The sequence below is a fragment of the Bos javanicus genome, chromosome 29, assembly GCF_032452875.1.
Source record: "Bos javanicus breed banteng chromosome 29, ARS-OSU_banteng_1.0, whole genome shotgun sequence".
Classification (NCBI taxonomy): Eukaryota; Metazoa; Chordata; class Mammalia; order Artiodactyla; family Bovidae; genus Bos; species Bos javanicus.
In genome coordinates, this window is record NC_083896.1 from 32,534,410 (window position 1) to 32,550,199 (window position 15,790).

At 47.5% G+C, this 15,790-nt stretch overlaps 1 protein-coding gene across 3 annotated transcripts in view; it reads left to right on the forward strand.

Annotated features, from left to right (window-relative positions):
* The window catches only part of FLI1 (Fli-1 proto-oncogene, ETS transcription factor), a 132,599-nt gene that overhangs the window by 84,604 nt on the left and 32,205 nt on the right, over positions 1 to 15,790 (forward strand). For all 3 annotated transcript variants that reach the window (XM_061406415.1, XM_061406416.1, XM_061406417.1), the window contains exon 5: positions 8,711 to 8,776. In XM_061406415.1, coding sequence (XP_061262399.1) covers positions 8,711 to 8,776 — 66 coding nt within the window. The remainder of the gene's footprint in view (positions 1 to 8,710; positions 8,777 to 15,790) is intronic.

Here is a 15,790-nt window from a genome sequence, read left to right on the forward strand (position 1 = left end):
TGCTATAGTAGCGACACCTCTGGGTGTCAAGTTGCTAAGGTCACATTGGCTCCCAGGGACCCTGCGAGGGGGCTGACCCTGTCCTGCCATGTCAAAGGAAGGAAAACAAAATATGAAGAAAAACTAGGGAACTGCAGCCATGTGTGTGTGTGTTGAGGGCAAGTCTGCTGGAGGCTGGTCGCACCCTTCCCATGAGAATCCCTTTCTGGAAACTACTTTGCCTCACATTAGAAATAGATGGATGCCCTGGCTGGTTCTATCTTGAGCAATGATTTCAAGTTTCTACAAAATTCTAGGTTCACGGGTTTACTTTTTTGAATATTTACACATGAAGTTCTTCTTATTCTTGGGTTTTCTCTGGCACTGCCCGCTGTTACCTATACACTCTTCTCAGCTAAACAGGAAGAGTAGCAAATGGTACGGATGGGTTAGGATCTGTTGGAGACTCTCCTGGCAGAGTGAGAAGGAAAAGAGCTTTGGAAAGGGAGAATTTGTAAAAGAAAAGGCACAGTTGTCCAAAGGATTTATCCAGTACAAGGATTTTCTAAAACCAAGCCCCGTCAATTTGATATGAATTTCATCTGATATGAAATATACACAGAGATAGGAACAGAATTTTTGAAACCCACTAATAACCTCAGCCTTAACTCTTTACCAGAAAAGTGTAAGTCATTCAGTCATGTCCAACTCTTTGTGAGTCCATTGGACTGTATAGCCCACCAGGCTCCTCTGTCCATGGAATTCTCCAGGCAAGAATACTGGAGTGGGTAGCCATTCCCTTCTCCAGGGGATCTTCCCGACCCAGGGATTGAACCTGGGTCTTCCGCATTGCAGGCAGATTCTTTACCATCTAAGCCACCAGGAAAGCCCCAAGCAGGTGGAACATCAATAACCCCAAGTACCAAAGGATTGTTCTGTGACCAGAAAAGATGGTACTAAGATGGGGAAGCAGAAGATACAGGAGAACAGATGTGGTTCATTCTACAAGGGGTTTTCTAGCAGTCAGCCCTGCCCGACGATCTACCGGCAGCCTCAGGATGCAGGGTTTGCTGTCTGTGGCCAAGGCTGCAGGAGTTCAGCCTTACAGTGAGGGAGGTTGGTGGTTTGAAAGCCCCTGTACAACTGAAGTCCTTGGACAGCGTTTAAAGGCCGCTTCCCCGGTCTCCTGGGCTCTGGTGGGTTAGTTCTTCGTTTGTTTTCCGTGTTCGGTGTGTCTTCAGCTCGCCAGTCCTGGGAGCTTCCATCTCCTTCTGCACCAGTGCACTCTGCAGGGTGGGCTGGGGGGCAACACACACTGGCTGTAAAAACGAAGAACTTTTAAAATGCCTTCGGAAGTTTCCACTGGTGCCTCCGGGCTCCCCGGTCACCCCTCCAATGCGTCTGGTAGGCAGTGGGATTGTGTGGGTGATGCAGTGTATGTTAACAGCAGAGGAATTACCTCATGTCTGAGTCTTGCTGCAACATGAGGTCAGCCCAAGAAACGATCGTTTCAAAAACGGGGGCAATTTTCCACCCAGTCTTTCTGAGCTTTGGAGAATGAGCATTTTCTAACAATCCGTATTTCTGTAAGTGTTTATAGGGTTTTTTTTTTTTAAGAAAGAATCTTTGCACAGAGTCCTGCAGCGATGCTAGCTGGGCAGGGCAGGGGTGGAAGTGGGCACACGGAAGCTGAGCGTGATGCGTGACTAGGAGAGACCACCAGTGAAACAGAAACACTCACCCATTCTGCCTTTCTGCACCTCCTGGCCTCATACAGCGGATGGTCTAGGAATCGCTGGCCCCTTTTCTTTGTTTGTGGGGGAAGAGATGGACAGAGGTGAGGACGGTGACTGTGGGGCCCTTAAAGGGCCCAGTTTTCAGATGCCCTTGATGGGGAGTGTGTAAGCACATTCTGACTAACGCGAGTGCTGTGCATTTTAAGTCACTCCAGTCGTGTTTGACCCTTTGGGATCCTATACTGTGGCCTGCCAGGCTCCTCTATCCTTGGGTTTTCCCAGGCAAGAATACTGGAGTGGGTTGCCCTGCCCTCCTCCAGGGGATCTTCCTGACCCAGGGATCAAACCCAGGTCTCTCCTGTCTCCTACATCGGCAGGCAGATTCTTTACCACGAGTACCACCTGGGAAGGCCTGACTGATGTGGGGAGATGCTATTCATGCCATGTGATCCCAGCCCCTGCCTTCTGGTGGGTCCATGGACATACCCAGGTCCTCGCTAGGACTTCGTCTCACAGAAGAACCCAAGCCACAGACGCTGAAGCAAAACCAGCCTCTGCTCAGAAGGCCCAGGAGTTAAACATGGTGGTCGTGGATAAACCGTTCAGGAGGCTTCCTATCAGAGGAGAGCAGATAACAAAGAGCAGAGGGCCGAGCAGCCTGAGGAGAAGTGGAGGCCAGCAGTTTGGTTTGGGGGTTGTAGGTAGCGGGGCATGAAAAAGGATGGATTTCTTCTTTCCTTCTCAGAATATTTGTAGACATTAAAAAAGATAGCCCCAAAGCAACAAAAATATGAAATTTCCAGAAAAGAACTTAGGAGCAGAGCAAATTCCCAGAGCTGAGTGGAGATGAACAAACCACAGATAGGATATAATGTTGGGTGAAACAGCAAAATATAAAGGAGTCTGTGCAGAAATAGAAAACCACGTCTGCCTGCAAAAGTGAAAATTAAAATACTTGTATTAAGGTTCAAAAAAACTTGCCCCAGCATAGCCTTGTAGTCTGGAGGCCTTTTGAGGACTTTAGGCTTAAAATGATCCCCTATCATGGAAATAACTTTTGATTCTTGCCTCTTTTTCATTGGTGTCTAGTCTCTGGGACCCCTGGTGGTGAGTGGTCCACGGAGACCCCCGCAGGAGGTCGTGTTTGTGGTGACTGTGCCCTTTCGGTACTGTGGGGAACTCCCCAGGGCCCTGCAACTTGCCTTCAAACACTGCTTTGTTTTCCCCGTCTTGTTTCCAGCGGATGTTTTGTGTGGAGGCAAGGAGGCCAGCCCTCAGGGGAGAGGCCCGGGCAGCCGAATAGAGGCCGGGAGATGGGTGCTAATTCCTCTTGTTTTGTCATCTGTTCTTTCATGGAGGAGGGGATAAGGTTCAGACAGTTCCACTTTGGTGAGGAGGTGGAAGGAAAACAGCTGAGCTTCTCAGCACAGAGGGAGGAAGTACTGCAGGGCTAAGGAAAGTGGATGGAAGAGAGTCAGAGTCCTTGTAACTTAGCCTCGGTCAGAAGACTATAAAACAGTCGAACCTCTCAGAAGTCTCTGAGCTTTCTGAACTTCAATGGAAAAAAAGACAAGGTTGAATTAAGAAGGTCCCCAGTGACTCAGTGGCAAAAAATCCGCTTGCCAGTGCAAGAGATGTAGGTTCGATCTCTGGGTTGGGAAGACCCCCTGAAGGAGGAAATGGCAACCCACTGTAGTATTTTGCCTGGGAAATTCCATGGACAGAGGAGCCTGGTGGGCTACAGTCCATGGGGTCAGACAGGACCTAGTGACTAAGCAACAACAACATAATATTTACACTTTCACAAAAGGTGCTTGAGTATTTATTTGGTGGTCAGGGAGAGGAGCTATACTTTCAAATTTCAAAAACCAAGTTTCAGATTAAAATGTATTTTCCATGATGGAGAAGAAATATCAGTGTCCTAAGCACTGGCTAGCATGCTAGGATGTGCCTGGCCTGCCCAGAGGCTCCTATTCTCCTTACCCTGGCTTTTCAGCCAGCCTGGGCGACGTGGCTTGTACCTGATACCGCCCCTCCGTAATGTCACCTGCTCTTGAAATGGGAGGAGGACAGGTCTGGAGAGATGCCCACAGTGCTTGGGATCATTCTACTGTCCCCTGAGGACACCAGGGCTCACACCGCATCTGCCCAGGTGTCATCCACTTTACGGGGACAAGATGCCCCCTTGTGGACACCGTGGACAGCTGATTATAAATTCCCATTTTAAAGCCAAAGCCACTGAGGCCTGGAGTGCTTCAGAAATTGGTTCAAAGGCACCCAGCCTGTAGAGAGCAGCTTGGTATCTAAGACCCAGGTTTCCTGAGTCCCAGGCTGCAGCCAGGCTCACGACCTCACACTCTAAGTCAGAGGCCAGGCCTTATAGAGAGTGCCTGCTTACCTGGGCTGCCTGGTCTTCCCTCTCCTGCTGTGGGGTTAGCCTCAGGCCCTGGCCACACACACAGACACACCCCTGGAGGGCTAGGCCACTTTCCCCACAGCATTTTCTGTTTTCATTTGTACCTAGAGATAAATGCTTTCTGAAAAACTTCCCTGTGGCCTCCCGGAATGAGGCCACTTAGGACAAACCTATCTGGGTGCCAGTCCTGCCCCTCTGCCTTCCGCGGGGTGCCCCACACCCTGGACCCGCCAGGCGGCCCTATCAGTATCTCTCGCAGGCATACCTCGTTTGGCAGAGGCTGTATTTACAGTCTCGGGCTGCGGGAAATGAGATTGGGTGTCATACGGCAAGATTGGGACGGACCTCAGAGGAAGTGGGAGCTGTCCCCAATGGCAATTCAGACCCAGGGCCACTGGGGGGAGTTTGGGCCTGAAGGGTCCCCAGCGGGGTGGCTGGAGGCAGAAGAAGAGCCTTTTTCCATTCTACGGCAAGTCGTGTTCTGTCTGTCTATCTGCATCTGACCTGGGAAACAGGCTAAGAAATCGCGTTTTGAAATAGTGGCAGCGCTAGAGACATGAAATATATTGGGTGACAGGGAGACCGCAGCAAAGGTATCTATCTTGATTCCCATTTTTAATTTAAACTTAATGGAAAACACATTTTGCGTTTTGTGGCGCTCCCACCAGCCTCCTCAGATGTTCGGGCAAAGGTGATGGGTCCCGGCAATTAAGTGGGTGAAGTATTACCCCTTCCAGGCCGGGTCTGACTGGTGAAGGAGAACAAAAGGCCGGGTTTCCCCAGACTCAGCCGTCAGCCAGGCTGTTTCGAGCACAGAGCCTCCTTCCTCCTCCCTCCCCACCTGCACCCTCCAGCCAGAGCCATTGATGGCAACGCAGAGAAAAGGGAGCCCAGCTTCAATAGGCTGGCGGCGGGGCTGGCGGGGTCTCTGCAAGGCGGGAGACAAAGCCTTTGGCGCTCAGACGGTCATTGTCTCGGCTGCAGGTGCCCCAGATGAAGACCAGGTCCGTTGTCGGCGGGGGGTGGGGGGCAAGGGGCTGAAGAAAGCCCGATTGTTGGACTCCCCACACCTGCGAGCTTCCCTCTGTTCATTTCCATCCTCTTTCAGATCCCAAATACTGTACCAGTGACGGATGGACTCGACAATGGGAAGTGATTTTGTCCTGGTGCTTTCACATGGGGAAGCCTGTTCCATTAGCAGCCCCTCCGCGCTTTCCAGGGCCCCCAATACATAGATAAACGTGGATGCTCGCATGCATGAATAAAGACATCAACAGAGAAGGCAACAAATGTTTTAATTAAAGTATTGAACAGAGAGAAGTGCAAAAATCATAAATGCACAAGTCAAGGAATTATCACAGTGTGAAGCCACTCACTTATATGAGCACCCCCAGGTCAGGGAGGAGGCTGGAAGCCCCCGTGTGTCCCCTTTCCATCAACCCCGCCCCCCTTCTTTCCCCAAAGCAACCACTGCCCTGATTCCAGCACCCTAAGTGAGTGCTGCCTGTCTCTTAGATGAAGCCTGGAGGCGGACTGAGAGCAGGTTTTGTAGGTGGACCAGAATGGATATCCTGTTTCCTGGGCTTGCTGGCTGTGTGACCCTGGGCAGATTGCTTGACTTCTCTGAATGTTGATTCCCTCATCTGTATGAGGATTAAGTGAGAAAACAGAGAGAAAGCATCTGGCAGAGGACAACAGAGCGTAGGCTTCCCTTCTCGCCGCACAGCCTGTTTCCTCTGACCAGGTGGCGTTCACCGCACACAGAAGGGACCCGAAAGCAGGAGAGAGACAGTCCCAAGCCACGGAGTGAAAGGCCGGGCTCCAGGGGGTACCTTTCTGCCTCTAAATGAATTTCTTTAAGGAAAGAGTGTGCCTTGCCACTGTCTGTAGCCTGAGGAACTGGCTAAATAAACTGGTTAAATAAAAACAGGAGGAGAGAAGGAAAAGTTGGTCCCTTGGGAAGGAGGTCACTCTCCCCGAGTCAGCCCTCCACGGGCAGGCAGGCAGCCTCTCCTTCTAGGGGGGAAACTTGAACCAAGAACAGTCTTCAGGGTAGAATCCTTCTCCGGGGTTACCATGAAATATATATTTCACGCAGGCTTTGCCAAGGTCAAATGACCCTTTCTGTAGGCTTTCTGGGAGTTTCCTGTGGAATTCACGTGTGCCCAAAGAAGAACTTTCACCAAGGGGAGAATTTAATAAATGCGGTTTATCTAAGCTTCGTGCTCTCTGCTGCATCTGCGCTAATGACTCAGGCAGTTCGGTCCTCTGAGACCATCATTTTTCTTTATTTGCTCCAGCCATGAGGTTTCCGCCCGAGGCAGAGAATGTCGGGGACAGAGAGGCAGACATTCTTGGTCTTACTCCGGAGACTGTTTTCGCTTCCCTCGAAACGTTTGCTTCCTTTCTGTAACCTCCTCCCAGTCATAGAGGGTTATTTCTTATTGCAGCAGAACTCATTCATAACTCTAATTCCAGAGGACAAGACAAATGCCCAGCGAGCTCTTTTATAAAGAGTTTATTGTGTGTCATTGTGGTGTCTGCGGGAGCAGGGATGTAAAAATAATCGTGGTAGTGCCTAGCGTGCTTTGAACACTCATTGTGAGCCAAGGTCTGTTGTGAACAGTTGTATGTATTACTTGAGTCAGTTGTGTGTATTCAGTCTTCACAACAACCATATCAGGTAGGTGTTATTATTATCCTGTTTCATGGAAGAGGAGCCCGTGGCTTGGAGAGATGAGGCAGATTGATGGAGGTCACCAGGCTGGCAAGTGGTGAGAGGCAGGTCTGACTCTGAACTCTCATCATAAAGATCTATATTAAATGAAGTGTAAAAATCACTTTGTGCTCAACTTCTTGGAGAATGGAATAACCAAATGCATCCGGTTCTCGGATATTCCAGGCATGTGACTGCCTTCTTTCTAAAAGTATCTCCACCTAGCCACACTTTGGCACAAAACTATCTCAATCCCACCAGCATCCCTGCACTGTTTCTTTTTTTTCTTTTTTTGCCTGGAACTGTTTCAGAGCTGAAAGGCATAGTCGCCCAAGCCCAGAGTCAGTGATTCTAGCCAGTTGGATGGTTCTTCCAAAGTTCTCTTGGTCGCCCGGCCTGAAAGGGCCCACAATTTCTCTGAGGCACACAACCAAACGCCCACGGCTGGGTGAGGCAGGCGCTCCACTCCGTGTCCCTTCCGTGACTTGAGGCTAAAAATAGGAATGTCTGGCAGTCCATTCCCTGCTCCGGAGCCCTGGCACCTAAGTCTGTCCACTTGGTCCCAGGGATCAGGGAAAGGATTGTTTAGAAAGACTTTTTAGCCTCCAACACTCATGTCCAGCCTCTCGCGTCCTTTGTAAAAACAGATTCTAGCCCTCTGGATCAAACTTCAGAGCCTCAAGGCGGAGGGCAAAAATGCCTACATTTCCAAAATAAAGCTCTTGAGCTTGCTGGAAACAGAGGAACAAGCCCAGTTTTAGGAATGGGCTCAGTTGCTCAGTCATGTCCAACTCTTTGTGACCCCATGGACTGTAGTCCTCCGTGCTCCTCTGTTCATGGGATTTCCCAGGGAAGGATACTAGAGAGGGTTGCCATTTCCTCCCCCAGGGGATCTTCCTGACCCAGGCATCGAACTTGCCTCTCAGGCATTGGCAGACAGGTTCTTTACCACTAGTGCTACCTGGGAAGCCTAGGTTTTAAGAAAGAGGGGAGAATTTTTTTTACATGCGACATAAGAGAAAACTAGAAAATGCCCAGACTAGTGTTTGCTAAGAGTAGTTCTGCATGAACATTTAATTTTAAAAGATTGTATATCAGCAGCCTTCGATGACAGGAAATTCAGTGTATTACGGCTTATGTCTAGTTGTGTTCTCTTAGACATGAGTAAAGGGAGACAAAAGTTGCTCTGAGGAGCGCTGCCACTCCAACCCCGTTCCCAGCTCCCAGCACTCCCTCCACCAACGTGACCATCCAAGCACCTCGCCCACCTGTCAACCCAAAGGACATCAAAGCAGGAAGGACCTGGCCAGGCCTGTCCTCCTCCAGGGCATGGCAGTCAGTGCCAAGCAGCAGCTGGATCTGGCCAGCACTTGCCCGTGGACAAAACAGAGATGTTCCACAGAGGTAGTATTTACTATCTGGTCTTGATAAAACGTTTGCCAGTCCTTCTTGCAGTTCAAGATGAAGAAATCAAGGTGCAGACCAGTAAAGTCCCTCATTCATCATCACACAGGGAGTCGGTCACAGGACCAGAACACTGTCTGCAGCCGTGTGTCCCTGCTGGGTTGTAGTGTGGACCCAAGACCTCCAGATCCTTAATCATGGCCACTGCGAGGGCTTGTGTGTGACCCACCCATGAGCATTCTGTCCTAGCTGCCTTGGACCCCAGGAACCCGTGACAGTCTTGCACGTTGGCCCCCCAAATGGCTGGCATTAACTTTTCCCTTCTCTCAAGGAGTCATCTGTCCCTCCATTCTCACTGTCTCCTCCCCTCCCCTGTTCATTCTCATCCATCCCATTTCCTGGTCTTGATCTCGGAAGTTAGTCTGAGACACAACCTGATGTTTTTGCTTCGCCTTTCAGGTTCACTGTTGCCCTATAACACAACCTCCCACACGGACCCGTCCTCACGGCTGAACGTCAAGGAAGGTGAGTGTGTTCTCTCAGGCGTGTAGAGTTGTAGAAGTGTCCCCTGTACCAGTCCAGGACTGTGATGGGAAGACTGGGGTGGGGAGCCTCAAGTGTGGGCCCCAAGTCTCTTGCCCACTCGGCTGTTTTAGAAGCCTAAGCTGATCCCCTTTGTGCTGCTCATTGCAAAAACATGACAGGGGTGTAAAATACCTTGTGATAATATAAAAATATGACCTGAGGCTGTTACTCCATGAAAGAAAGCATGTTGCTCTTGGAAGGAAATGGATGCTACTCACTTTCAAAGCCGAAAGGCAGGGGCTTTCTCTGTTGAAGAAAACAAAGTGAAGATTTCGAGGATTCTTGCAATGTCACATTTTCAGGGTTTTTTTTTGGTAAGACATTTTAGCACTACCAATTCATTTTTAAAGTGCTGACTTGGGGATATGGTCTAGTTCGCTTGGTTTGGTTTGGTTTGGTTGAGAGAGAGAAAGAAAATCATCTCAGAAAATGGTTTTCGCTGGTGAGGGTTTTAGCAAACATTATAATACATTTCTTATCATCTCTATTTGGGAAACAGTGTTGTGGAGATTTCCTGCTTCAGATACTGTTAGATTCTGGGCATTTAAACAAGTGAATAATTCATAGTACCTGGTTTAAGGGAGAAGAAAATGTGAGTGAAAAAATTTCTGCCCGAGGCAAAAGAAAAATTTCGTGGAGGAAGGGCATTTTGAGTGGGGCCTTGAAGGATGAGTAGGAGTACGATGAGCACTCTCTTCTTGGCTCTCTCTCCTTTAATACTTTTTCTTTAATGCACACCTGCCACATAGAATAAATGAAGGCAGAAGCTGTCGATATTGGTTACACGGAATTAGCACAGCATAATATTGCAGAGAAACATAAGGCTCTTCTACGGGAAGAATCTTAGAGACCATTTAGTTCAAAATTGCCATGGAGGAAACAGAGACTCGGTGAGCTTGGGTGTTTTGACCAAGTTCACACCTTCCATCACATGAGACTTCCTGTTTCCTGTTAACAGTTTATAATCAGATGATGACCAGACAGCTCTGTGGAGGAAGTAGTCAACATAATGAATCTGTTTTGTGAACTTTGCTGGTTTTCTGCAACTTTCTTAACCTCCTACCCCACCCTGGGCCAGTCCTATTTATGCTACTGTTTTCTTTCAAAATCAGAGTTACTGGCTTTTGCCATAAAAAACCTGAAGTCATATTGACTCATTGTACAGTCCAAGCTGCATTTTATTAGGTGACCCACTTAACCATCGCGCTGCAGACACCCATGAAAGAAAGAATGTGCTACAATGACAAACACATGAGACTGAGGTCGGAACACCTCTGGTTCACTTTGGGGAAATCACTTCATGCCCCGAACCTCAACTTCCTGTCAAGTAAAAGGGCCAAATTAAGCCAGTAAGAGGGCTTCCCTGGTAGCTCAGTGGTAAAGAATTGCCTGCAATGCAGGAGACTGGGATTCGATCTCTGGGTTGGGAAAATCCCTTGGAGAAGGGAATGGCAACCCACTCTAGTATTCTTGCCTGGAGAATCCCATGGACAGAGGAGCCTGGCAGGCTACGGTTCATAGGGTCTCAAAACAGTTGGACATGACTGAAGCAACTGAGTACACACACACAGAAGCCAGTAAGAATCCTCCCTGACTTTGGAGTTCTTGGGTTTTAAGGAGATGACTCTGCAGCCTCAGGTGAGGCTCTGCTTCTATCCAGAGTCCCCCCTCCGCTCTGATCTGGTTTGCTTACTGAGCTTTCACTTCACCTGCAGGTAGGGATCCACTTCTTGCAAGGAAGGAAGAAGAGAGGGAGGAAGGAAAGAGTGAAAGAAGGCAGGCAGGAGACCCCTGAAGCTCATGCAGGGCTACAGGCTGAGACCCGCTGCTGACAAAAGGACTAACCAGTGAGACTGTGGGGCGGACGCAGTGAGAGGGTATCCGATATTGGACTTTAAATACAGATTTCTGTTAAGAAGCAAGTGTGTCTGGGTTGAACTGATTATTGGCTGATTATTATTGCTCTGGTTATTGACTCATGACTCCTGCAGGGGTCTTAGCTCTCAGCCTGTCCTCTACCTGCACCACGCCCCTTCCTTTCCTGGGTTCTTTTGTGTGTGTACAGTGCTGTGCCGGGCTCTCTGGGGCTTCTGCAGGAGCTGCTCCTCTTCTGAAATGAATGAACTGCAGCCTCCAGGCAAGCGAGCGCTGCCAGACCCTCAGTGAGGTGGTGCCGGGCATTTATCTCCCAGCATTGGCCCTGGTCTCCGGAGACGTCTGCGCTTTGCAGGTGCATCTTTTGTCCACCCGTAAAGCTTTCCACTTGAGATGTCTTGCTGCTCCAGCGGCTCCCCCCTCAAGAGGTGGTCCAAATCTGTCTAAACGGCCCTTGGTCCACAAAACAAAAGTACATTAGCAAGACAAAGCTAGTCACACTCCTCGCTCCCTCCCTTTCACTCTCCACCCCACCCCTCTCTCTTCTGCTTTTCTCTAAGAGCAATCTTGAGTTCTTAAAATTTTAAATGGAAAAATAAAGAGAAGGCATGGTGCAACCTTGGCTCCGCCTTCTTTGAATAAGGCACACGCACAGCCCCAAAGAAACCCAGAGCCCCTCAAGAGATCTGGAGCTGTGTGTGTGTGTGTGTGTGTGTGTGTGTGTTTCACAAAGGACAGGTGCTGGCATCAAGCACAAAAGAAAGAAGTTGAGGAGGTGAATGCTTCTGTGAATGCATCTTCACTGTGCTTATCCAGTGAGAATGCCTTTTTACTTTAAAATGGCATAATCACCCTTGCAGCTTGTCTCTTGAAAACCCTTGTACTCGCTAAGGGTTATTGGTGCCCAGGAAGTACTACTAGCTTTTAAAAATCATTTTGTAACAGTCTTTAAGCTTATTTTAAGTTTGTTTTTTTTTTGATATGGACCATTTGTAAAGTCTTTATCGAATTTGTTACAATTTTGCTTCTGTTGTTCATGTTCTGGTTTTTTAGCCCCAAGGCATGTGGGATCTTAGCTCCCCCACCAGGGATCAAACCTACATCCCCTGCATTGGAAGGCAAAGTCATAACCAGGGGACCGTCAGGGAAGTCCCTAAGCTTTTTAAAATTAAATATTCTGTGGTCACAGATTGGACCCAGCTAGAACAATTATCCTCTCTCTACCTGTTTCCAAGCCTAATGTTGTTAGAAAATAAATTAGAATGGAAGCAATTGTTGATATGATGAGATGGTTAGATAGCATCCCTGACTCAATGGACATGGACCTGAGCAAACTCCAGGAGACAGTGAAGGACAGGGAAGCCTGGCATGCTGCAGTCCATGGGGTCACAAAGAGTCGGACATGACGTAGCTCCTGAACAACTGCAACAGTTGTTACCCATTGGCAAGAGCAGCCTCTGCTATCACCTGTACAGGATTCTGCAATGCCCCAGGCACTCTCACAACCTTTGCCTCTGCTTCTAAGTCTGGCAACGTCCTGCGAGGTAGACAGAATCAGTCTTGTTTTTCAGACAGAGAAACTGAGGTCCAGGACTGTGAGTGGTTACTTGAAAGACACACAGCTATTTAATAGCAGAACAAGGATTCAAACCCAAGTTGTAGGATTCAGAATCCCTTGCTTCAGATCGTCCTCCTGACATACACAGCATTTCCCTTCTAGCTGGCTTTTCATGAAAGCAACACCTTGTCTAACTGTAGCGTGGGTGGAGACTTGAATTGTTTCCATTATGTTTCTCTGTCCCTGCAATTTTCTCACTATCATCTCCAACCACATCCATGCATTGTCCTCTCTTCCCAAAAGTGACTTCATACAAAGCCCCCGCTCGGCTTACTCCCTCGTCCTAACTGAGCAGAGAATGAGCTGGAGAACTTCGTAAAATAACTGATGCCCTAGGACAAATATTGTATGACTCCACTCACAGGAGGAACTTTAAGTCAACAAATTCATAGAGACTAGAGAAGTAGCAGGGTGGTTGCCAGGGACTAGAAAGAGGCAAGAATGGGGAGTTATTGTTTAATGGGCACACGGCATTTCAGTTTGGAAAGATGAAAGAGTTCTGATAGTGATGATGGTTGGACAATGTGAATGTACTTAATGCCACTGGAATGTACACCGAAAGACGAGCAAAATGGTAAATTTTATGTAACGTATGTTTTACCGCAATGAAAACTGCAAAAACACATGAAAAGATGTTCAGCGTTGCTAATTATTAGAGCAAGGCATATCAAAACCATAGTGAGGTACCACCACACAACAATCAGAGTGGTCATCATCAAAAAGTCTACGTTTGCTGGAGGGGATGTGGAGACAAGGAAACCCTCCGACACTGTTGGTGGGAACACAAATTGGTGCAGCCGCTATGGAAAACAGTATGTAGGTTCCTTAAAAACTAAATCCAGAGCTACCATATGATCCAGCAATCCCACTCCTGGGCATAAACCCAGAAAAGACAAGAACACGCATTCGAAAAGATGCACATACCCTAGTGTTCATAGCATCACTATCTACAATAGCCAAGAGAGGGAGTCAACCCAAGTGCCCATCAACAGATGAATGAATAAAAAAGAAGTGTTATGTATACCATGGAATATTAGCTATTAAAAAAGAATGAAATAATGTCATTTGCAGCAACACGGATGGATCTAGAGATGATCCAACCAAGTGAAGTGAATCGGTCACAGAAAGACAAATATTATGTATCAGTTACATGTAGAATCTAAAAATAATATAATTGAATCTATTTACAAAAAAGAAACAGATTCATCGGCATAGAAAACAAACTGTGGTTACCAAAGGGGAAAGGGATAAATTAAGAGTATGAAATTAACAGATACATAACCACTGTGTATAAAATAGCAAGAGGGATTTACTGTATAATAATCCTAATTTATCCCTTCCCCTTTGGTAACCATAAGTTTGTTTTCTTTGCCTATGAATTATACATATATGTATGTATATATATATATATATATATGTATGTAAATAATCTGAATATGTATTATATAACTGAAAAAAAATACTGGAAAAGTCAACATAAAAAATGTTTTAAAATACTGATGCCCAGGTCCCAAACACAACTTACTGATTCAGAATCTCTAGGGGTGACAGGTGGGATTGGGAATTTTTTCAGGATCTCCAGGTTACTCTTAAACCTGCAGCCACAATTGAGCAGTGCTGTCCTACTGGGCAGACATGAACCAGAAAGAGGGAAGGGAGACCCATCTCCTAGCCACCCAGATTTTCTTGGAAACACATTGGATGGTTGATCTTGATCTTTCCTGGCCCCAAACCAGCCTCAAAAAGGAAGGGCAGGACCTCCTGGAGTACTTATGGAAGAACAGGTTGACTTGACTACAGGAATATTTGTTCTGTTTCATCCTTGTCATTGATGAGGTTAATCTTTATTAATCTTGACATGAGCTTTACCTGAGTCCATCACTTCAGCCCTCAGAAATCTCTTTCTTATATGTTCTCACCATGTGTATCTAAATAGTAATTGGGAAACTTCTCTGATGGTCCATTGCTTTAGACTTCATGCTTCCAATGCAGGAGGCGAGGGTTCGATCCCTGGTTGGGGAACTAGGATCTTACCTGCCACACAGCACAGCCAAAAATTTTTAAAAAAAAAAATTAGTAATTGGGATTGGAGTTGGCAACCTGATTTTATCAGGAGGGCACTGGGGTTTCTGGACGTTAAATGGCTGTTTCGAGCACATAGTGACCAAGGGCTCGCTCAGCCTCATCCTCTGATCTCTACGCCCAGGGGCGAGTGACCGTCCTGAATGCAGGTCATTGCAGCCCTGCCCTGGGCCCTTCCAGCACACCCCTGAAATGCTGCTTTGCATCCTAAACCTTATGTCCTCAGCTCCTCGTGCGGGATCCATTTAAATGCCTCTGACTCTCCAAAAGTCGGAGGATACTGAGCTCGTTGTTTATGAACTCCTGGAACTCATAAACCATAAGCCCAGCCTGTGGAGCCTGAGCCTCTACCCTCAGCCCGGGAAGCCTTTCAGGACCTGCTGTGGAATGCAAACTGCTCCTCCTCCATGTGGGTCGCTGGCGGCCTGCGGAACAACCCTGGCCTGCAGTCACCTGAGCTGATGGATAAAAAGTCTGTCTGCTCGCACGCTGAGTGTTGGAGAGAGAGGGGGAGAAACCAGCTTTCCGTGTCCTTCAGAGTGAAATGCCTAACCAGTGCTGAAGATCATGCTAAGGAGAACTCTGCTGGCTCAAGGAGATTTCCAGATGGTGGGGCCTGTGTTACAGCCAGCACCATCATTCTGCAGACCCTCATTGTTTGCTGAGCATTTGCAGGTCTGTTATCTCATTTGCACCTCTCACCCTCCATCCCTGTGAGCTTGCAGGGCTGGTATTATTATCACCCTGGATCTGCAGATCATGGAAACTAGGCACGGAGAGGTTACAGGGTTCACTTGAAGTCACTGACGTCTCGGGACAGAGCAGGACTCAAACACACGTCCCTATTGTTCTTTCCTCCCTCTGGTCTGCTTCTCATCTCAGCATTTAAGCATCTGACGTCTTTTTAAAAAATTTATTTTATTGAAGTATCATTGATTTGCAGTGTTGTGTTAATTCTGCTATATAGCATAGTGACTCAGTTATACACATTTATACAATCTTTTTCATCTTTCCCATTACTATTCATCATGGGATGTTGAATATAGTTCCCCATGCAATATGCAAGGACCTTGTTGGTTATCCATTCTTTATGTAATAGTTTGCATCAAGCATCTGACATTTTAAACTTTCTTTAATTGATGCTTTTAATTTCCCTAAAGCAGGTGTTCATCTCATATTTCAGCCTTATAGCATATTGGTTTAAAACTCAGGCTCTGGGCTCAAGCTAGGTGAACTTGGTCAAGTCATTTACTTTTTTCTACCTCAGTTTTCTCATGGGTAGAATGAGGACAGGCTTTAGGCCCCTTCAGGGGTGACATCATCTGCATAAATGTCTTACCAGCTGTCTGACACAGCAGTAAGTGTTCAGTGTCTTAGCT